At 40.1% G+C, this 23458-nt stretch overlaps 1 protein-coding gene across 1 annotated transcript in view; it reads right to left on the reverse strand.

Annotated features, from left to right (window-relative positions):
* Positions 1-877: 877 nt before the first annotated feature.
* kazna (kazrin, periplakin interacting protein a) overlaps positions 878-23458 on the reverse strand; it is a 157438-nt gene continuing 134857 nt past the window's right edge. The window contains exons 6-18 of the mRNA XM_063885327.1: positions 16480-16616; positions 15518-15688; positions 14782-14865; positions 13616-13805; positions 11803-11939; positions 11343-11466; positions 5560-5765; positions 5289-5407; positions 4156-4387; positions 3960-4061; positions 2922-3088; positions 2307-2448; positions 878-1817 (exon numbers count right to left, since the gene is read on the reverse strand). Coding sequence (XP_063741397.1) covers positions 1659-1817; positions 2307-2448; positions 2922-3088; positions 3960-4061; positions 4156-4387; positions 5289-5407; positions 5560-5765; positions 11343-11466; positions 11803-11939; positions 13616-13805; positions 14782-14865; positions 15518-15688; positions 16480-16616 — 1970 coding nt within the window. The 3' untranslated portion in view covers positions 878-1658. The remainder of the gene's footprint in view (positions 1818-2306; positions 2449-2921; positions 3089-3959; positions 4062-4155; positions 4388-5288; positions 5408-5559; positions 5766-11342; positions 11467-11802; positions 11940-13615; positions 13806-14781; positions 14866-15517; positions 15689-16479; positions 16617-23458) is intronic.

Genomic DNA, 23458 nt, shown 5'->3' on the forward strand with positions numbered 1-23458 from the left:
TCAGTGTACCTTTCCTTACAAATGAATGTGCATTACTCAAAAGAAAAATGCTGCAAACTACCTTCACATACACTGACGTGTACTGTACATATTGACTCTGGCTTTGTTGCTGCTACATGACAATCTTGTTATTGCTTTTTCCTTCTGACTGTCTCCATAATAAGTAGCTTAAATAAATCAGGTAGAACTACAGCCACGAATGGTCATCATGTTTCCCAACCGTGGGGGGAGAGGTTTTACGTCAAGGTAGCGCAGAGGGTAGCTGTATCATATGGTGTTGTGTGATCCTTGGCAGGTCACAATAGTTGAGTCACTGTGAGTAACAGGAGGAAGTTGCACCATGTTGTATTGCGAGGTGGTCTGAATATATACTTGTGTTAACAGGCCCAACACGCAGGAGAGAGGAGAGATTACTTGAGTGACTCACCAAAATACAGTCACAAGATCAGTCAAGTGTACAAAGTCAGTAAAACTCACAAAGGTAGTCACTGAGTTTAGAACCCTCATTGCATTGCAGTTGAGGCAGTGAAGCATACACTCCTCATGCAAATGAGTTCCCTCACAGTTACTCCTTAATTCTTCTAAATAGGAATGGCTAAAGTCAGATTCCCATACTCTGCTTCTTCACAAGTGTACAGTGTTTCTATCATTTCCTCTTTCCCACACTGATGGAGCTGCTGTCATTTATATATTTCATAAAACACAGGTCTGATCCATCAATATTTTGTCCGACAGTCTTTAAACATCAGCTGTTGTAGTCACACAGCAATCTATCTACACATAAAAAAGGTAAACAATGGTTTGATTGGTGTTGTGTTTATAGTCATCTGATTAATTTAAGTTGTAAACTTGCTGCTGAAAATGGGCACAACAGGACTGAATTTAAGATGTCATTTTTATTTCATTCAAACTTTTCACATATAGTGTTTACATCCTCACACCTTTCAGCCCTTAGGCCTCTATGGACATACAGCTCTGCAGTCATCTTTTGCTGGCATTGTTAAAATATTTTCCCATGTTTACTGCACAGTATAAAACATCAGAAGAGGGTGCTACATTTGTTTAGACACAACTGTGTTAATGTGCAAGATGAAAAATGAGTATCAAACATAAACCTCTAGATTCTAAAATTTAAAATTCAAGTCAAATTGCTTTTTTTTGGCCACTGTCTTCAGCTACATTGACAAGGCATCACATACAGCAGAATTGAATGACACAAGAACAATTTTACATAGATATGAAACCTTTTTTTGTCATCAAGTATCCTGTATTGTACAAACAGTCTTGCTTTTTAAGAGGTCATTCCCCTCAGAAGAAACAGTCAACAATACACATCCTGATACAGAGAACCATTTACACAAGAAAATAGAAAAATAATCATTGAGCTTGAGTCCTTCATTTTTTCATTTTTTAGCGTTGGAGAAAGGAAATATCCCCCCAAAAAACATCAAAATACCCCCTGCCCACAGTTTTTTTTTCCTGAACCAGGAAACTTGAGATAAAGAATTCCATCCCATTAAAAAAAGTGCAATCTTTCCTTTATATTTTCATCTCTATAAAAAGTAACCCTCCCATGTTCAGGACCACATGACAAATGTTCATGATGTAGATGGAGATGTGAGGAAGCTGACGACGTGTTTCGTCTCACTCTGTTGACCTCACACATTGGTGACCTCGATGCTAGTGTAACCGTGGAGCGGGCTTCCCTCGGATCGGGGGGGGGTTTGTTCTCTGCCCTCCCTAGGCAGGGAGCCGTAGCTGCTATGGCAACTTAAGTCTCGCCCATTGCGAGCTTTGGGACTGAACCCTGTTGGAGGCTGAAAAAGAAAAACACATTGCTAAGTTTACTACTTAAGGCAAAATGTACCATGGGAGAATAACTGTATTCTCTAGTGTAGTTTAAATTCAAACATCAATTTCCATTCCATCTGCCTTATTAGTTTTTATGTTGTATTCTGGAAAAGTGATTGTGCAAGTTGAGACAAGTCGGTCAAGTCCTGAGTCCTTCACTTTGAGCCAGTGACAAGTCATAATACCCTTTTTATCAAATGTTATACCAATTTTGACTTGCACATTTTTTAATTCAGCGATGTATTTTTTATTGACCAACGCAAACTATTTTTTGATTTTGCCAAAGTTTGGTCAATGATTTTTTGACTAGGGTCCTAATCATCACTAAAAATCAATTTTTTCTGCTTTGAACAAACCTGATTTTGATTCTTATACCAGAAAATTGTTTGAAATAGAGAGAAAACACCAATGAAAGTTTCAAGAACAGTATCCCCCCGCTCCCCCTCCCTTGATACCTTGACAGCTCTCCTCCTCAGCGAGCCTTCATCATCAGTGTGTCGGCCGGTGGAGCTGGGCGGTCTCCCCAGGGAGTTCTGCCGAAACAGAGCTGGTGGTGTTCCCAGGCCGAGATGCTCGTAGTCCTGCTTAACTTCTGCCCTGCAAGGGAACGTGGGAAAGACTAGTGTTGAGCACACCTTCAATTATCAATCAAAAATGGTTAAGTTATACACTTATCCTACCATATACATGGACATGGATGTAACCATTGTATATGTATGTTCATGTAAGAATGTCATCAATAGTATTGTTTACAGTATCATTATCATTATTATTATTATTATTATTATTATTATTATTATTATATTTATATAAACATAGAGAAGTTAAAGCAAAATGAATGCACTAACAAATATTTAAAACTGTGTTTTTTACCAAATTGACAGTAGTGTGATTTCTTTCTAGGACAATATTAAGCTTTTGTGCAAAATGTATAGAAATACATACCATATATTATCTGCAATTGTTTGGTTCAGGTTGAGTAATTTCATATCTTATTTATTTGCTCATAAACAAAGTTATTTGGACTAGTTGGATCTGTCTTGGAGTCTCTTGGGAATGTCATCTCTCACCTGGCCGAGCCAATCAGCGATTGCATCTCCTCCACAAGGTGTCTGCGAACCATGTGCTTGTTGCTAGGGATCCCCAGTGCTGTTGCCATAGCATCGGTGTTAAAAGTGGGGTCGAGCACCATGACGGCGCCATGAACTCCGCTGCTGAGAAGACTCTCTGCAAACTCCTGGACAGGTGGAAGAAAAACAGACAGAGAGTGAATCTCTTTTATTCATAATCAAATTCTCTGATATGATGTTCCATTAGTGTGTAAATGTAAACCTCTAATATTAAAAGTCTCTCATCAAATTATCCCCTTGACGAAGAACATATTGTTTTATTTGTTTAGTCATTATAAGTCACACTCCCTGAGGATATTAACAGGATGTTAATCCACAAAGCTTTATCTCTACACACCCTGAATGTGTCATGGCTCATAATGGAAACATGTTGTCCTTTGCCAAGACAGTAGACAGTGTTTGTTCTGGATATTCATATTGCAGCATCACCACAGATGCAGTAATAGGAAAGGCTATGTAATCAACCAGCAGCTTACAAATACAATAACAAAGGCCTATATCTCTCTGTAGAGATAAGGAACGCCGAGTAAACACAAGATACTTTGATAAAAATGAACCATGTGATGGTGCTCAATACGTTAGTATCTAATGATTATTAATATTGAATCAAATTATTAGCCTTGTTGCATAGGCTGTAGCTTCAGTTTTTGTTTGAAATGTGAGTGAAGAAAGGATCATTTATTGTTTACACTGCAGAAAGACTTGTGATCGGAGTGTATTAAAATCAAAAACATTTACCAAAGCTTGTAGCGCCTCATAGTGTATGGCAACAGTTAACAGTTTGTGCACCTAAGATTGTTTATTGATTTTCCCACACATAAATCTGTTGGCTTCTGAAGATAGGTATGGATACAACTGGGATTTTTTATTCAGTTTATCTTCAATCTTACAATTCTTAAACTGTACGTGTAGATCCTTTCTCAGCTCTTTCTTTTTTGACAAAGTTAACACTTGTAGTATCTGTCTCTCTGTCCCCACCTTCAGGTCGATATCTTTGATCCATTTAACGACCCTATGAGACGTCCACACCAACGGATCAACGTTCTGATGCTCACACTGTATCCGGCGAGCCTGCAGTGCCTGGAAAACATTTAAACAAATACCTTTCATTTAACTGAACCGAAACCCAACCAAAGTATACTTCTGGGCTTGTGAAAACGGAGCAGAATCTTACCTCCTTGTCGAAATTGAGTAATTGCAGCAGTTCGATGCCAAGCAGCAGGCTGATCTGGTGGAATTTCTTAGTGATGTTAAGGTGACGTTCGAGGTCACGACGTGTCAGTGAGTTCAGCAGGCGTCCATCTACCAGGTGGTTGTGAAAGGCCTGAGAGTACTGAGGCAGGCCCATGTCACTTAACCAGGCCTTGGCCACCCAGTGGTGATCCATATCAGCAGCCTTAGACAGCCTGCGGACACAGTGCAGCCATTTTCAGTATCTCCTCAAATCTGGTATTTGTGTTATCAAGCTATTAAGATGTAGCTGTTTGTGGCTTTTATGGTTACGGTATGTTGGTTGTTTCTGCGCTTTGGTTAGGACTTCTCAACTGCTGGTTTGTCAGGAAATTTTTATCAGACATCTATTGTTCCCGGAGGATCAATCGTACTGATTTAGGAGACCCCCTGCCTGACCTTATCTCACAAAACTACGAGACTGACATTTGTGGTTCGGAGTGAAATGTAGCAATATTTGGATGCGTTGCTCTCAAATTTGGCTTGGATGTTTTCATTACTTTTAGGACGACTTATAATAGAAAATGAAAAAGCTGCAATTTTTAAAACCATATACAGTTATTTTCAATCAAATTTCCTGTTGCAAAGTGTTTCATTTTTTTTAGGGCTGTCACAGTGTAAGAATTTCACCACACGATCATAGTGGCCAAAAGTTTCACAATGGCTCTATTATAAAGATTTATAGAATAATTAAAACAATAACAAAAATGCTATCATCCAAATTAAGTTATTTAACATTACTGTTCATAAATGACAGATCGCCATGCTGGGGCCAAGACACGCGCACATATTATACACATATTAAAGAGTTGAACGCTTAAATTACCCTCACATCATGAATCTAAAAGAAATACAACTTTCAGGTTATTTATTCAATTTGTTTTGTGAGACTGTTGCAGTTATTGGAGCCTTTTCTCTAAACATTTACCTCTCTAATTAAAATTGTAAGACTTCTGAGAGTTCCTCTGAAAATCCCTTCTGCATTTTCTAAATGTTGTTACTGTAAATCACCAACAGATGGCGCTCTTGACACATCACATACTAGTTTAAAACAAATCCTCAGTTTCTCTTCCTTACCCTCTACCATTCTCAGCATCTCTGTAATCCTCAATGGCCAGGCGTAGTTTCCGGCGATGCATTACACTGCTGACACCCAATCCCAGCTCCAGGTCTTCATCTGTCAGCCCAAGTAAAACCTGCAGAAGGTGATTCACTTTACTGTAAAACATCAACAAATGCCAGATGGAAATTTAAATATAACAGCTCTGTCACCCACACATTTGCAATTGTGCATAAAAATGTACTTAAAATGCAAATTGAATCCACCTGCATCATGTCACTAGTTTACCTTTCCACTCTTGACATTTTCTGAGCAGGTGCGGATGTACATGGGCATCGCCATGACAACCTCAAGCCAGGCCTGCACAGTGCCTGCCCTCCACTGGGACATGGGCGAGGAACGGGCCAGCTCCACCTGCTGCAGGCGGTCCAGCTGATCCTCACCGTCTGATAGGCTGAGGCTGTGGCGGGTCGGGCTGGACAGGCTGTCCGAGTCTGGGTGGGTGGGTGAGGGGAGGAGGGACGGAGGGAGGGGGGGACATGTGGGTTATGTAGTTGAGGGTGTGAGTGAATGCAGAGGTGGTAGTGGGTATAGTGAGCAATGAAAAAGCAAAACAAGTTATTTCCAACATAATGCAAGAAATCAGTTTAACATTTAGCTTTTGGATGCATGACAACAGGCCAAGCGTTTGCCAGCAATGCTGTAAACAAAGTTTAAGCTTTTATAAACAAGCTCAGCACTTAAGAAGTCCATTAGACAGGCAGCTGTTGAATTAACATGACTCATCTGTCTCAATTAGTCTGCAGCAAAAGCGCCATGCCTACTAAAAGCCTGCAATTTGGAAATTGATGTTACATTTTGATGCATTATGAAATCTTCCTCACATTAGCCTAATCATCCATGGGGTAAACTGGGCCTTGAAATTGTATTTTGTCCTTTCAATATTGTTTATAATCTTTGCATTTCTTACTTGTTATTTTACTAGGGCCAAATGTTTCCTGTTAGCATTTTTCTTAATATTTTAACATCATCACCACAACCCAATTTATTTTTCCTAAGATACAATTCTCAGTCTTTACCAGCAGATGGCAACATAGTACCAGTGGGGCTCAGCAGATGGTAGAGCATCATGTACAGCTATTGATACAAAACATATCATCATTGCTCTGATGGCTCATGACATACACATGTGTGAAGTACACTCATCTGCACGAGCTGTTGTTTGGAGAGAAGGTACAAATTGTCCTGCCTTTGCAGCAATGTTTTCTTAAAAAACCTGTCTTGCCTATTTTTTTCAACTAAAAACCCTCCACTACATCCGCAACATAACTAAGCTGCTATTGATGCCCTCCCAATACAATGGTACTTCATAAGGCTCCCAGTGTCTGCACATGGGCTTTAGCCACCAAATGCTGAAACAATAAATACTACTGTGAACTTAATGAACCTTAAAGGAATCCTTCATCCATAAAATGTCTATTTGTATATCAATTACTCTCTGCTATTTCCTTAAATTATTGAGGAAAAAGAGAAGAAATTCACATGCTTTTTTATTTATTAACAAGTAGCACGCCTGCACATGCATAAGACTGTTAGAGGTTATGTAATTCAAGCGAACACAGTGAAGTAATTGATATACAAATATTGGTTGTTGGTGGTTTAGAGTTCCTTTAAACAAAAGCATCTTTGTGAGGGATCACAACAATTATGACAAAAACATAGTTACGATAACAATGTGCGATTGAGTGACGCTCTATGTGAATCATTCAGTTTGAAAATGTTGCCTTGAGCCTTCAACATTAAAACAGACTAAAATCTTACTCAACAATTCCTTTGTCTCTTTATGGCAGGCTTCACTGCACCACTGTGTGTTTTCTCAAAAGGAGATTCACCGGTGAATGACTGCAGGGTCCAAATAAACAGGTATTCAACTTGACTTCAGTAATTAATCTCGAGCTGGATGCTTTTATGTGCCCTCCTAAGGGCTATACGCAAACTGAAGGTGGGCTTGTAAATGCCACTCAGAGTAATTCATATTAAGCTAAATAAATCTGCTATCTTGTCCGGATACAAGGTCGGGTTTTCCCTTGTGGAGAGCCGTTGAAAGGAGTGTACAACTGACTGCCTGAGATCCAGTTAAAGTCAAACTGTTGGAAAACCAGACTCTCTGTTCCTGTTGTTTCTCTGAGTCAGATCCTCCTGTGGGGCTAACCCTCATACACCTTTTTTTTTAAAAACCTGAAAGCTAAAAGAGTCATCCTACAGCGATGTGGTCGTACAGCTGCTTTGTTTGATCCCTTAACGGAGGTCAAGAGTGTAGAGTGTGTGTTGTAAACAGTGCTATGGATTGTCCTTTGTGTGGAGGGAACAGCATTGTGTTCACTTTTTATAGCACAAAGGAGAGGTTTTGTTTAAGCAATCAATCTTTAAACAGGCCCTTCAATAGCTGAAGTATTGGCTGGGGTTATTGCTACATTTCAATACAGCAGCATTTTTTATGTGATGTCACACTCAATATGAGGAAATGAGGAAAAGGTTGTGTGTACCAAAAGACACATGATACATTATCTAGAAATTGGACATTTTCCAGTTTTTACAATAAAATATGTTTTAGAATATATCAAGAGTCAACATGGATATTTAGTCAGAGCTGTACCTAGCACATTTGAGCTAGTTTGCTATCTGGCTTGAGGGAAAAGTGACTGCTGCTGTCTGTAGCTTGAATTCAAGTTCACAGAAAACAAAAGAACAGTTGGACATTTTGGGAAACATGCTTATTCACTGTCCTGTCGAAAGTTGGATGAGTTGATAGTGCGACAAATATGAAGCAACAGCCTGAGTCCAGTCTATGCTAAGCTAACCGGCCTCAGCTTCATACACGCTTACAGTCATGAATGTGGTATTTACTTTCCAAAAAAAAGCAAACAAGATTATTTCCCAAAATGCAAATTCTTTAACTTCCAGCTTCATGAGTTTCTGAAGTCAATCTGAATTTATATCAGCATGTCAGAGAAAGTTAGAGAGACAGACTTGCTCGAGGATGCTGCGGGAGTTATATCAATAAACAAGTTAAATACTTGCTGTTGTTGCCCTAGAAGACCTATAGCAGCATAACATTTCAGATGATTTGCACCAGAATTATATTGAACTTGAAGAAGGGCTAGGGTTAAAGGTCGTTTTGTGATGTTTGAGAGTTAAAAGGGATCTGCAAACACAGTTAACAACCCAGCACAGCTCATTTTTACAGTAATTGGAACTTGTGTACCTTGGTGAGAGTGAGTCTGATTGATTACTCGTTGGGTCGCTTCACTGTGTTCAGAGTCCGGTGGAGGTCAGGCAAGAGGGGACGGTGTTAGAGGTCAGGGTTCAAACCAAGCAGAACATTATCGATGCCATGTGCTGACACATATGAGTTCTGTTCCAACAATCTGACATAGCGTCCTTTCCCCACTCCTCTAACGTCTGATTATTGATTTTCATATTGATAAGAAAGCAATGCTTTTTCAGGATGACCAAGGAGTTAGAAATGGGAAAGTGAGGAAAGGAGGCCGTGATGAAGCGTTTGGGATGCAGTCCTCTCACAGATGGACTTGCAGGGCTGAGGGAGGCGAGCACATATGTTAAAAATGGCCACCCCCTCCAGCATTAAGGGACAGATCAGGATTAGAGCCATACCAGGACAAATGAACACACAAACATTAACACAGGGAAAGAGAGGACAGCCACATGAAAGTTCAACGTTACTTCTTTTATTTTTAAAATAATCTTATTTTTCTCATTTAGTTCTTTAGAGCGTGATTTTTGTTGCCATGCCTTAAAAGTTTGCTACTATCCACTTCTAAACATCTCAGGACGTCAAAAGAGAAGTCCTCCAGCGAGGCCTACATCTTTGACTTTAAATAAAAACTCTTTAATAATAATAATATTAATTTTATTTTCTGTAATGTTATCTCATTTACAAAAAGTAAAATATTTCTGTAAAATAAAAAGAAACAGATACCGTGGCTCATAACATAAAAATAATACAATGTTTTTCATTTGATATGTTTTTCTCCCGTCAGCAGGGGCCAGTTAAATGAAAAAATAAAAATAGCCTCCTAGATTTTCATACATTTCATTCAATGCTTAATGAAATCTCTGAAAGCTCTTATTCCTATACATACATTTAATACATGATGAATTAATCTATAAATTACCTAAGTGATTTACCTCTCCCAGGTCAAATGTGGCTTGAACTAAGAGTTAAATGATAATCTCCTCACTGCTTACATGGGCGCTTTTTTTTTTTTACAAGCACTGTGTTTAAATACAGCCCCAATGTAATCTGTGACTCTTTCAGATGAGACTGACAAATACCCAGTGTTAGTTTAATATCAGGGAGAGAAATGATTTCCTGGGGGTGGCAGTGCAGACTCCGGCTCAATCCAATGAAAGGATGGAAAATAATCCAGCGTCTGCAGTCATTCTTTTGCCTGAAGAAATGCTATTAACCTTTGGCATGGAGTTAATTGCTTTTTCGCAGCAATGGCCTGAACTCAGAATCAGAATTTAGGGGGTCATGGGAGAAGGTATGCATTTGCTTCAGTTTGATTAGCCTGCTTAAATCTGATTTTTAACCTCCTGGGTCGGCACTTGTTATTGTTATAACAGTTCATTTAATGTCTGCTCATGCCACTCAATTGAAATTCCGATTTTCTGGTGGAAATAGCTTATTCCTGAGGTGTGAAAAGCCCTGACCATCAGTTTATTATCTGCTGTGTTAGAATAAGTTCTTTTATGAGTTCTTTTTTTAAACAAACTTTTACAAGAATAACTCTACTCCCAAAAGCATTTTCATTCATAATTATTAATAAAACCATAGCTACAAGCTACTGTAGAAAAGAATGGCACAAAGTCTCATGTATAAGTGAAATCATTATTCAATCTTTTAAAGTTTAGCACTGTGTTTTCTTTGCGACTGTTGACCTTGCTCAAAGGTAATAAAGCTGATGAAAATATCCTATGTTAAGCTGTTGAACATTTATCAGAAGGTTTCCCTGAATCTAATTTGACAAATTATAAATAAACATCACTAAATCAGTAACTGACCTCTCTGTTTTTTGTTTTTTTTACCCTCCATAACAGAGAAAGACAAGTCTGTTTAGTAGGGTTTGTTCAACATGCATTTGGGGAACTATATTCATGCATGTCACACATGTACTTTCTATCTCAACAGGCAGAAAACACATTTATTCTATTTCCTGTTTGACTTCATGTTGCCGTGGAACAAACTGTTCTGCATAGAAATGTTATTCCTTGCTTAGCAGCGCCTTTGAAGTTTCATTTGAGCAAACATCAAGGATTGCACATTTTTCAAGTCGGTAAAGGGATGTGTTGTACAACCGAATTAGGGGCGGATTTGAGGAGTCTGCATGTTGCCGACAGGAAACTGTTCTCATCATGGCAGTGTGGAAGGAAGGGGGATGGACCAGGCAGGACAATAAACAGGGAGTTCAAGTTAGAAGGTAGTGAGGGGGGGGGGGGGGGAGTACATGTCAAAAAAATAACAAAAGGGCATTCAGGACAAGGAGACATTTACACGCACGTCAACTGTTGTTATTTACAAGTACAGCAGTCCTTCAAGTTTCCAGTTGAGTGAAAACAAAAAGTCAAAATGTAGAGAACAATTAAAAGATCCAATAACACAGCTGTTTTTTGGAGGGCAGATACAATAGAACATATCCACATGGTCGCTGTGTCACACTATTTACAGGACTGGACATACATACAGGTGCAATTTGCTCGTAAAGGTTTACACTTCAGCGAAGCAAGACCCGCCTCAGGCTTCTGACATGGCGCCTGACCATGGACAACACACGCATGCACACACAGACAGTATGTATGCATGCGTGTGAAAGTGCACACATTATCATGTCTGTAGACACTGACTTCAAACACACACCCATCCTCTCGCACACAACACAATGCAGTCCTCTGATAATCGCCACAAAGGCTCTCCAGGTGCCTCACTCGGACATGTGTGCTTTACCAGTCTGCATCTTCCTCTATGTAATAATCAGGTGTGGAAGTACCATCAAACAAACCAGGGTCGAGGGACTTGCGCTGCTTCCCCCGGGCAAAGACACGTGAGAGGGAGCCCAGGCCCATCTTCTCTTTCTTTTTCTTGCGCTTCGCCTCCTCCAGATCTTCTAGGGACTGAGGGAAGAGAGAGAAAGAGGGAGCGGAGCAGATGAAGAGAAGGAACAGAGAGAAACACGAGCGGAGAAGTCAGTGAAATGGTGTGGAGTGGGCGATAATGACCACAAAAGATAAAGATCACAACACAGAGGGGTAGTGTTACTTGACATGCTGCCAGGCATGCACTTATGCAACAACCACAGCTGGTTTTCACATATGTTCACAGCTGCAGAGAGACTGCGTGATGATCTCGTCGGAGGCAAGTGACAGCGGCCAGGGAGCGGGACACTCGGCATGTTGCTACAAAGCAGGTGATTACTTGTGAGGGTGCGGCGGTGGTTGGGCAGCTCTTACATTGCAGAGGGAGTGAGTCCGGTGGCGTGGGGAGTTGATGTCGCTGGGTGTGGACGACCGGTCCCCATCTACTGCCGATGCATCGGAGATGATGGACGGCTGGCGCGAGTGGCATGGGCTGACCCGCACGGCAGCCACTAAACGAGACGAAAGACACAAGACTTGTTTTCTTTTGGGCCGTGTTTGGGCACCAACAGCAGTGAACAGGGAACATCTGATTCCTCTCAACAACACACTTAAATGAAAATATATTTAAAAGCTCCTGACCAAAAGCCTGAAATTATTTGCAATCATCTGCAGTTGCTAAGCAACAGGGAAAACAGCTTCGCAGCGGTTGAGCGTGTGTGTCTGTTTGCGTTTGTCATCAATGATAAGGACACATACAGTACAGACAACTGCATGGCAATTTGGGGGTTCGTGACTGATCAAACATTTTCCTGTTTTTGTTACTGTGTGTGCCTCTTCCTACATATGTCAACAATTAGTGAGCAACCTGTCTGAACTCGCAGCTGACACCAGCTCAAGGAGGATTGAGAGGGTCCTTACTCTGGAGGAAACAGTTGAGTGGAACTGCAGAGGCCAGATTAGATCAATTTAGTCTCAAGTTTTTGGAAGTTTTGGACGACCCTGTCAGGCTAATGTAAACAGATTATTGTTACATTTATTTAAAATGGGGATTGTGAGCTCACAATGACAATGTTATAGTAAACATTTGTGCAAAGAACCTTTTACACTAACATGTCATAAATTACAACATAAGTCTCACGTACTTCCACATTATGCTAAATCAATAGGGTGATACTTTACGTTACTCAAGATCAGATTAGGATACTGATTACATTTCCTAACCGGTAGTTAGTATTTCTATCGGAATACCACACCAAGTGACATTTAAATATTGATCTGACAGGATTATTCAGTTTGAAATGTTGCGTTTTTCACTATAAAGTTACCTCCCCACTATCGATTGGATATCATCTCTTTTTTAGATCCTTTAAATTCATAAAACAGGGACCAGTTTTACCAATGTAGTACTGAAGGTTATCCTAAAGTTGAAAGGAGCCTAGAAAGTGGAATACGAGCCAAAAACTGTCAGATAAAAAAAGCACCAAAATGTAGAAAATATTAAAACTGTTAAATAATTACATTTAACCGGACAGACACAGCACTCAACACCCAGCTGATTCTCAGCTGCCACCTTTATAAAACAGAGAAAACATGTGTGCAGCTACAGATATGTAACCTGCAGCTGGATATACATAAAGCGCATGAAATGTAACGGCAATGTGTTCGCACGGAGCAGATGAGCGGGGTGAATGTGTGCAAAGCAGTTTCAAATGAGCATGCAGAGGTTAATGATTGATTGAGCAACCCTGTGTGTTACCAACCCGGTCTCCTACAAAATTACTAAACTGCATTCTCAATAACGCTTTGAGGGAAAAGTATTTCTTTTGGTTTAGGGTTGAGCTATTCAACACGTGTTTAACGTTGTAAATCGAAACAAAAGTCTCAAAAACAGCAAGAAAGATACTTGTTTTGTTTGTAGACATACATTTGAATAAGTCAACAATGCCTGGGATGGGGCGTGGAGAGTGGTCTATTGTGTAAAAGTCCTGTGTTGTTTACCCACCTATACAACCGGACCTCCTCAATGACTTCTGTGGACTCTTTAGAAACTTGTTTGTGAAACTTAACCCAGGATTAAGTCAATTTCCCTCGAAAATGTAACTGAGAATGCAGTTTCGATGTTAAGTAAAGTAGTTTTCTGGAGATCAGGCTGGTGTTACAGTACATGTTCTCATGTTGTCCCTACCTTGTCGGTCAGTTGGATGCCCCGTGTGGACGTAGAGGGTCTGCTGACTCTGTCTGATGGCAGCTGTCAGGGGAAGATCAGCCTGCATCACCCACTCCTGGTTGTTGCCATTGACAACTGTTTCCGTAGGCATAGCCAGAGAGTGACGCTTGGGCACGTCCTTGGTCAGGGTGGCTAGAGACTGTTTGGCCTTCAGAGGGTACACAGACAGATGGAAGAAAAATACATCAAGGAGAGAAATGTTGCTGGGATGTTGCTGGGATGTTGGTGTTGGCGCTGTCCCAGTTATTGTTGTTTTTATTTATCTGTCATATGTGTGAATGTTTATATATGTATCCAGAATACTGGTCCTAAGTCTCTGTGTGCATGCAGACAAGTGAGCTCTCCCCTGGGCTCCTCATGTCATGTTGTCTCATGAAAAATGCAGCTGATTTCATGTTCGCCTTTTGTTGTGTGAAATCTCTTCTTACCCCTCCATAGAGCGCAGAGAAGGAACAAAATAAAGGGAAGAATATCTGGAGGAGGTTTTTAGCATTTCTCAGGGATTGGTTGGATGTGAAAATGGAGATAAGGAACATTTTCTTTAGCTTTTGGCACAAATACACCAATCTCTCACAGAGAACACAAGGAGCTGCTGGAGTTTAATAGATGTGTTTGTGCAGGTGTATTTTGTGTCTGTCAAAACTTTTGTTTCTGTTTTCTGATTTCAATTTGTATGTCAGTGTTTCACAAATGCTTGTTATTGTGCACATCTTATCACCATGCCAAGCGACGGCAGTCTGCAAATCAACACCGAAGCAATCAGCTACGTGGCAATCATCTCTCCCCACCAGCGGTCAAACGATTATCAATCATACTCTTTGACATGCAAAACAGAATACAATCACAGACCTCAGAAGTAATGATTAGTCATCAGAATGTTTCCCCCAAAGCACTTCCTCGCTCAATTAAAAACACATTCAGATCAATCGCAGTGGGAACCCGTAGGATCACTGATGTAAGGATCACTGGGATCAATCAGGGGCAGCTGAGGGGTTAGTCGAACACGTGCAGCTAGGAAGAGGGGGGGCTTTCCAAAAAAATCACATTAGGTCACCAGCAGGAGAGATTCCCAGGGAGTTGAGGGTCAAGAAAGGTCAAATTTCAAAGTTGAGGGCCCATCTTACCGCGTTGACCCTAGGAGAGTAGTCCCTGTCCGATACACGCTCAAACACCCGGAACTCCATTCTCTGATTGACACAGTTACTCATCTGGGGGGGGGGGGGGGGGGTGGAGACATGATGGAGGCTATAGTGTACATTTGAGGTTTCTCTCTTTGGTTATATACAGTACAACCACAATTGGTTAAATAGTGACAGACAGACGTACTGTAATGAAACCTATCATTTCTTATTTGTATTAGGGCTGCACCCTATTAGGTAAACATGTGATAATATTGCTATATAACTTGCATTAAATAAATAGATATGTAAGTGTACACAGTTCTGCTGCCCAGATGCTTTCAGTACACTTTAAAATACAACAAATTGCTTGCTGAAGAAAATAAATACATATAAATATATATAAATATAATAATAATAATAATAAAAAATGTATTATTGGAAGATTAAACTGAATACAAAAAGCCCCAATATAAAAAACAACAGATGATTACATTTTAATGTAGTTTTCTACTGATAGTGTATTTCAATGAACTCTTTAAAATGAATGTAAAAAGGATATTTGTGCAGCCCTCTTTTTATTTGCATGTTCTGCTAGCTTCTGTCTGTCTGTCTGTCTGTCTGTCTGTCTGTCTGTCTGTCTGTCTGTCTGTCTGTCTGTCTGTCTGTCTGTCTGTCTGTCTGTCTGTCTGTCTGTCTGTCTGTCTGTCTGTCTGTCTGTCTGTCTGTCTGTCTGTCTCACCATGGCCAGTTCAGCTTCCAGCTCCTTGATGCGGTTCTCCTTGAGATCGAGCTGGGAGCGCAGCAGGCCCGTGTGCTCTGTGGCTTCCTTCGTCTGCCGCCGCAGGTCCCACTTCTCTCTCTCCAGCAGGTCCTTCTCTTTGGCCAGGGCCTTCACCGCATCCTCACTCTCCTAGTAAATACACACATCCTGATGGATTGGTTCACATTTCTTGGTATCGTCAACATATACAAAGATGGAGCTCTCTGACTGATGTTTCGAGCAGCAGGCCTGCGAGTTTAGTGGTTACATTGGCCCTAAAAATATACTTTACAGTTCAGTCCTTATTTTATTGCAGGAAATGTTTACTGATCCAGTTGCTGATTTGTTCAAAGTTGTTTTGAGATTGTAATTGTCCATAGTCGTCAAGGCTTACTGTATTACTAGCATCCACGTAGTTATAGTATGAAATATAGTTTTTTCTCAGGATTTGCGCAAGAGGGAAGCATGTAAACATTGAAAAGAACTGAGCCTTGAGGAACTCCACATGTAATATGTGTTTTTGCGACTTAACATCACCATCTGACACAAAAAACTGTCTCCATCCTGCAGATGTGATTAAAACGTATCACGTGCTTTGCCAGATAGTCCAACCCAGTTTTCCAATCTGTCCAGTAATATTTTATGGTCAACTGTTTGGAACGCTGCACTGAGGTCCAGCAGTGTTAAGATGGTGATTTTCCCATTGTCGGTGTTTAAATAAATGTAATTTAAAACCTTACTAGGAGCATCGGAATCCAGATTGGAGAGTTTCAAAACAATTAGCTCATAAAAAACAGCTTTTTCCATTATTTTACCTAAAAAAAGACTGTACACTGCATGCACACATATTTTGATATAAGGACTCACTTATTTATGAAACTAGTGATTGTTTAGTTTATGGATGCTTTTGCATGTTAATGCTCAGAACATGGATTCCATACTTTTCTGTGCTGCTCATAGTTGCGGATGAAGTCACGGAGCTGCTCCTCCCGGCTCTCCAGTGTGGCATAAAGCTGCTGCATCTGGTTCACCAGGTCTGCTTTCTCTGCCTTCAGACGCTTACGGTCCGACTTCATGGCTGCAAGGGAAGATGAGGGAGAGAGAGAGAGAGAGAGAGCGAGAGAGAGAGAGAGAGAGGGAGAGACAAGGGGAGGGGGGTATTGTTGGTTAGCATCAGAGACTAGCAATATTTGGTCAGGGATGTAAGGGATGTGTGAAATTACAGTAATACACTAGTCGATTACATATACTGAAAATACTAGTTGGTCAAACCTCTACTTCTTCCTTTTTCTTCTTGTTATTATATCAATGTTCACATTTAAATAACATACTGACGTAATTTCAACAAAAATGTCATGCCTCCCTATTCAGATGTTGCTTTATAAAAAAAGAGCATTAGCATTAGCTACTTATTAATGTCAGGTTTTAAAAAAAGGGGGGATCGGGAATTCAGTAAAAAGTTATGTACATGTTGTTCATTAAACCAGATTTGAACAAATTCTTCATCAAGAAAGATTAACTTATTAGGAGCTTTCAGGTATGAAGCATTTTAAGTGAAAACATTAAATATGCCTGCTGCTGGCGTAATGTGGCGTAGCTGCGTGTTGATAAAGAGGTGAATCACACATGAACCCTCCTGTCAATCTCCTCTCTGCTGCTGCATTCTCTCCTTTCATCTATCTCCCTGCCACACTCTATAATCCTCTGGCTCCTCTCCCACGCATCACGATAAAGAATAAGGTTGAGTGTAGTTATTCACAGAAGCTCTAATTTCCTCAAAGACAACATATCCTGTTCCTCTCCTCTGCATCTCCTGCTATGTCTTGATTTTCTCTCCCTTTTCATGCGATTCTGTTCACCAGACATCTGCTTAAAGCTGAAACCCGCCTACAGCTATCTTCCCAAAAATACAACATATGCTTTATTTAGATTTAATGTATTGTCCCCTTTTCTCTCTACCTTTGACATCTTCACTTTCTTCTATTTTTGTACCGCACAGCAGCTCTGCTGGATATTTCATGACATTAAACAGTCCTCTGCTTCCCTCTTGATGCTTGTTATCATGTGTTCACCTTTCTCTTTTTTCCCCCTCCGAGCCAACTGCGTGTCATTAATTAACTTATATCACAGCCTGGTTAATTGCGTGAAATTCACAAGTTGTTGTCTGGGGAGCACACTCAGGCGGCTGGAATGGAAGGAGCACTTTTACAAGGACAGATTCACCCTCCAGTTTCCTCTCCTTCATTTTTCTCCTGTCACTCTTTTTTTCCCACTCCCCCTTCACCTATTCTTCACAGGTGGAATTCCCGAAGAAAAAGAGACATTCAAGCCAATCTAGCCGGCGAACGAGGACAAGAAACATCTCTCATTGGTCCAAGAGAAACAGGAAACCTCAGAGCACCTGCCTCAGGAAGTGAAATCAAAGCCGTCTTTGAGAAGAGCCAAAAACGCTGTTGCTGCCGCCTCACATCCTGCACCTGTGACCGTTTGGCAACATCACCGCTCCTGGTGTCGGATACAAGAGAGCACTCACTGTGACTCGGTAAAAGGGGTCCATTCACATTCTCACATCATGTTAGCACTGGTACAAACCATTTATAACCAGTGTGTGAAGACTTTTAATGAACTAAGACAGTCCTTGGGGCTCATTGCTATTTCTTTATGCTTAATAATATAGGTAAGATGGGGAAGAATGAGCATGTCTCCTCCTTCTGACAGCCATATTAATGACTAACATACTTGGTGGCTCGGTCAAAGCCTCCAATAATTATTACCAGATGAAAAGAAGAAACCACTTGGGAAACATACAGAGCTGAAGCTAATGTGCGTAGAGCTGGAGGAGGAGGGAGACATGGAGAGAAAGAAGCTTCAATATAATAGTATTTTCATGGAGAATTGCTATCCATTCAAGCACCTATTTTCCTAGGAATAAATAGTGCTTTTTTCAACAATTTTTTTTCAATCAAATCTAGTATTCCTTTTCATTTACAATATGCATCAATGGCTGTCTATGTGCAAAACGGCACGCAAATCCAGAAACTAAAAGTAACAGAAGAGCAGATCAGGCCTCATGGAAAACAAACATTTACCATCCAAAGTCCATCCCCCTGTTCTCACTGCTCAATGTTGGAAACAAAACGACCTGCCTGCTCTCTTGACACATTCTCCAGAAACACACAGAGTGTTTTTAAGCTCACCACAGGAAACCTCTTCTGCTACCAAAGCCCTTGTGCTTAAAGTAGTTTAATGTGAGCATCTACTGCAGCAGCGGGCTAAAAGCCTCTTCTCTGACACTGTGCTGCTAGAGGGCTTAGATTACCTGCAACCAGTGGGCCAACTCATCAGTCCTCTGAGAGTTATTACTGACAGGAGCCTTTTTTGTATTAAAAAAATAAGTAAAGGAGTTGTTAAATATTCTGTAAAACATGTTTTTTTCCTTTCTTTCTGAGAGGTAACATTGAAATTAGAAACACTGGACTCTCTGCTCCATGCCTGACTTCTTCTACATTTAGCTAAATTACTGCGACCAGCCAAGGAACAGTCACTCACACGCCACTTTAAAACAAGTGTTTGTACAGATTAACCAAACAACATAAAACTTGTTAATACATTAGCTTTAGATATGCTTCAGATAGAGTCATGCTAGCCAGTTTCCTCTGTTTCAAGTCAATATACTCAGCCGCTGTTGTTTGGGAAAATCAAGATACAAATGATTTCCCGTTACCTTTCTCACATACAGGGGGTCATGTTGGAAACTTGAAGGGTTGACTTTTGGTTTTCACTGTCATGAATATAATACATGTTATGAGGAAGAACACTCTGTGGGTAATTCTAAGGATAATGAAGAGTCAAATGTTATTCAGCTCCAAGAGAAAGCCTCCCCGAAGTCTCTTGATTGAAGAAAACTAAATCAAACTCAGTCAACGAGATGGCTGTGGTTCAGAGCCATCTCTGTGGAACGCGTTTCACATTCCACTCACTGCTTCTCTCCGGTTAAATAACAACCTTTATTATCTGGTGTGCCCCATCTATTATGTTACCAATTTAACAGGATCACAGCCCTGATTCGAGCTGAAAAACATTTCCTAACTTGCCTTTTCAAACTCGCTCCAATAATCAAGTATTCACTTCAGTCTCCTACTAAAGAAAATGGATAAATAAAGGGTTGGCAAACAATTCCCTTTCTTTGAGTGAAAATGTAGGTTCTTGGCATATGTCATCTTTATATTTTCCAATACATGAAATATTGTGCAATAGAAAGCCAAGTTCAGGTTGCTTGCAACAACAAACTGGGTAGAAAAGATGGACCACTTATCAACACCCACTGAGAAAATGATGTTCTTCACATTAATGAATGAAACCACTTCACACTGACCCTACTCCATATAACTTCAGTCCTAAAGAGAAGGGACAGGCTTTTAGTCGGCTCTTAACATAATTATTTGGGGAAGAGAACAAAAGAGACATCGGCTCATTGGAGGGAGTCCATTGTTCACGGTTTGGGATTTTAAATCTGCCAGCTGAATAATGAAGTAGGAGCCTCAGAGCTGCACAGCGCTCATCCCCTCTTTTTTATCAGTACAAACACACTCCCTGTTTGAGGTTGATATGTGCATTGGTAATATGTCACAGTCCGTACTGTAGAGCAGGTCATGTTAATGCTGCATTACACTCCTTGGCAGTCATGGTGATAACCAAATACTTTAATTAATGTTTCATCACGATCCTACAAACCAGCGATGACATTTGACCCCTTGTTATTAGTGTATGCACAACCTAGAAGCTAGCCATTAAAAATACATCAAACGCTGCCTACTAACGGGTGATTTAAGTGTGTGTATGTGTGTGTGAATTAGTGGGTACACAAGCTATTAAGGCAGCAGATCTGACACACTAGGGAATCATGGTGAGAATCACACTTTGATCCCATACCAGGACCTCATTACTCACCTCTCTGTCTTCACTGCATCCAAAACAACATTGACTCGAACTGTAATCTTTAGAGAGCCTATTATTATTATTATTATTATTATTATTAATAATAATGTTGTTGTTGTTGTTGTTGTTGTTGTTATGATTATGTCTTTTGAACAAGGACCATGCATGACAAAACATTCAAGATGCTATATGCCAGATTAAAGTTTAAAGCTAATTCCCATCTGCAGTCCTTGTGCAGATACACAGAGATCAGAAACCTATTTCTTAGTGACTATCACACTCACAGCTCAGGTTCAGCTGCTTGCTATGTAACAAAACGAGGGTCAGCTGATGAATTAACACTGACACAGTATCTCTTTATTATAACCAGGGGGTCACTTTGATACAAATGCATGTTCACACTAAAGACCATCCATTTATGAAAGAATTGAGTGCAAATTGAAAAAAAAAAACCCTTGTAACTAACTATTATAATGCTGCAACGGATTAAGGAAATAAATCCAAAAAGGCTTACATCAGCTGAGAATGATTTCTTTCCGGTTTTAGAAAATGAATTGTCTTATACAATGTCTTCATTTGTAATAAAACACCAATAAAATAGTTGCAATTACTTCAATGTAATCAGGTTAAGAAGCCTAATGAGATTTGAGTGTGTGTGTGTGTGTGTTGCCGTTAAACGGTGAGTGAAGGAAGAGTCCTTGTAGTCAAAGACAGAGTAGCTTTGTGGGTACGGTGTAGCGTGAAATGACTCTAAACACAGCAGGCAGACTGTGCTTTGATGATACATAGCTGTTTCATTTAAGCTTTGGATTGACTGTGTGTCCCTCAGTGATAGCAGTTATCCAAAAAGGAAATAGCTAATTAAAAACGGCATCCAGGGCCAGCTATACGTAGCAATAATTCATTGGATTCAACCTTAATGAAAAAGTCCAAATACAAGTTGAGTAAACGGATACACACTTTACTTCCTCAGCCAATTTCAGACAAAATAGTTTTCTATCCTCCTTGTTCCTCCACTTTAGGCTATGGATATTGTCAAGATAATTTCAGTCATCTGTCCCTATGTGCACGCAATCCAACCCAAGAGCTTCTGCTTGGGTGCCCATAGGCATCATAACAAAACCCGCAATTGAGAGAGGTTGGCAATTACCCACGTTACAATTATAGTGCTCACCATCTAATGTCTGGTAGTGGGAGTGAGCTCAGGCCTTAACATTGAAATGGTGTGGGCATCACACGAAACAAAGGCAGAGACACAAGAGACAGCAAGGGAGAAAAATATTCCTTTCTTGATTCTCCCCTTTGAATTTATAGGCTCAAGAAACTCTGAAATTTAAACATAAACCGTCCAATCCACAGTAAGAATGGTTTCTGTGAACCGTTCCCTAAGTAAACAGGTATTATCTACAGAGGCAGAGAGTAAATATAGGGGATGATGCATATAATCCACTCTACTATTTCAAGGCTCCAGCCTTATGCTTTTTCATCCAAAGCAGAAAATAAATAAATTAAAACAAAAAAAGCTTCACAATAACTGTTGGTATCACTTCAATAAAAACCCCCAGGGCACTTAAGTTCCCCACACATCACTCTCATTCTTAAAGAAAAACACTTTGCAAGAGCATCTACTGGGATGCTCACAATATGCCGGCCTTGTAAATACTGAGGGAATCAAGGAGGGTCGACATCTCGCCTCCAATCAATTGGCAGCATGTGGAAATTGCTCTAGGTAATGAAGTATTCTCTTGGCTGTTTTTTTGACACTTGAAAACTAAAACTATTTATAATTTATTTATTATTTTTATTTACTATTTTGCTCTATGTTGAAGCTTCAAACACAATATATTATCAGAGTGATCCAGTAAACAAAACTATAGCTAGGACCTGTGAACAAACCCGCCCTCAGAAGTCAATCCTGTGTTATTTACTGCTAAATGTCAAAATGCCCTGTAATAGTAATGTCAATTTCCTCTGAATTTGTGAAAGAAAAATCATGAAGTAGTTTACCTATAGAACAAGATACATTCAAGGTAGCAAATGATTCACATCTGAATCAGAAATCCAGTTTTAAAGAACATTGGAAGGGAAGCGACTGAAGAGACTATTAAACAATCAAAACCAATTTAATCTGCCAAGTGTCATACTGTAAATGTACCAAGTGGGGTTAAACTTTTTCTTTCAAGCTCTCTCTCATTTGTAACACCACTGCTTCCATCAGTCAACACCATGAATGCCTTTGAGGAAGGAATAAGAGTGTTTGTTGTCATATCACCTTTGCACAGTCATTGCGTGTCTTTGTTTGGTATGAGGGAAGACTTTTCAGCCTGTTCTTGAGTGTGGTCTTTCAAAACTTGTGCATTTACCTGTCGCTGGACGTTAATGCACCTGTTTTTCAGGCACAGATGTTAAGCGTTCTATTCCCAAAACATGCTGAAAACGGTTTTAAAAGTCTTTGGTTATCTACTCTAAAATAGCACTAAAAATGTGTACTAGCCAGTATATTGTTCTGCTTCCCACATTTAATGTTCTTGATTCCTGAAGATTTTTGCTTTTCATATCATTTGGTCATTGTCTGACTTTTCTTTTTTCCATTTTTCTCTCCATTGTTTAGCATGGCTGGCATGGAAATGGCAGATTATAAAGACCCCTCTCTGGCGTTCACCTAGGTAATTTCACTCAATAAATACATGTACTAACCAGACTGATACTTGAAAATGACCACAAAGAAACACAAAACACCTATGAAGATGCAAAAAGACTCTAAGCTCATCAACATAATATCAGTCTGCAGTACTTTAGCCATGGAGCTTGAATGCATTTGGTGGAAGAAGCTGGAAAATCAACACAAACAAGAAAATGGGATGATAGATGTGATTCCACTCTCAGCTCACAGTAAATATTGTTGTGGACAAAGCCAAAATTCCCTGGCTGATAACCAACAAATGCAATCAAAGTGCAAAAAGCTAGCTTAAACTGTTTCTG

Source organism: Eleginops maclovinus, chromosome 1, assembly GCF_036324505.1.
Source record: "Eleginops maclovinus isolate JMC-PN-2008 ecotype Puerto Natales chromosome 1, JC_Emac_rtc_rv5, whole genome shotgun sequence".
NCBI classification, from domain to species: Eukaryota; Metazoa; Chordata; class Actinopteri; order Perciformes; family Eleginopidae; genus Eleginops; species Eleginops maclovinus.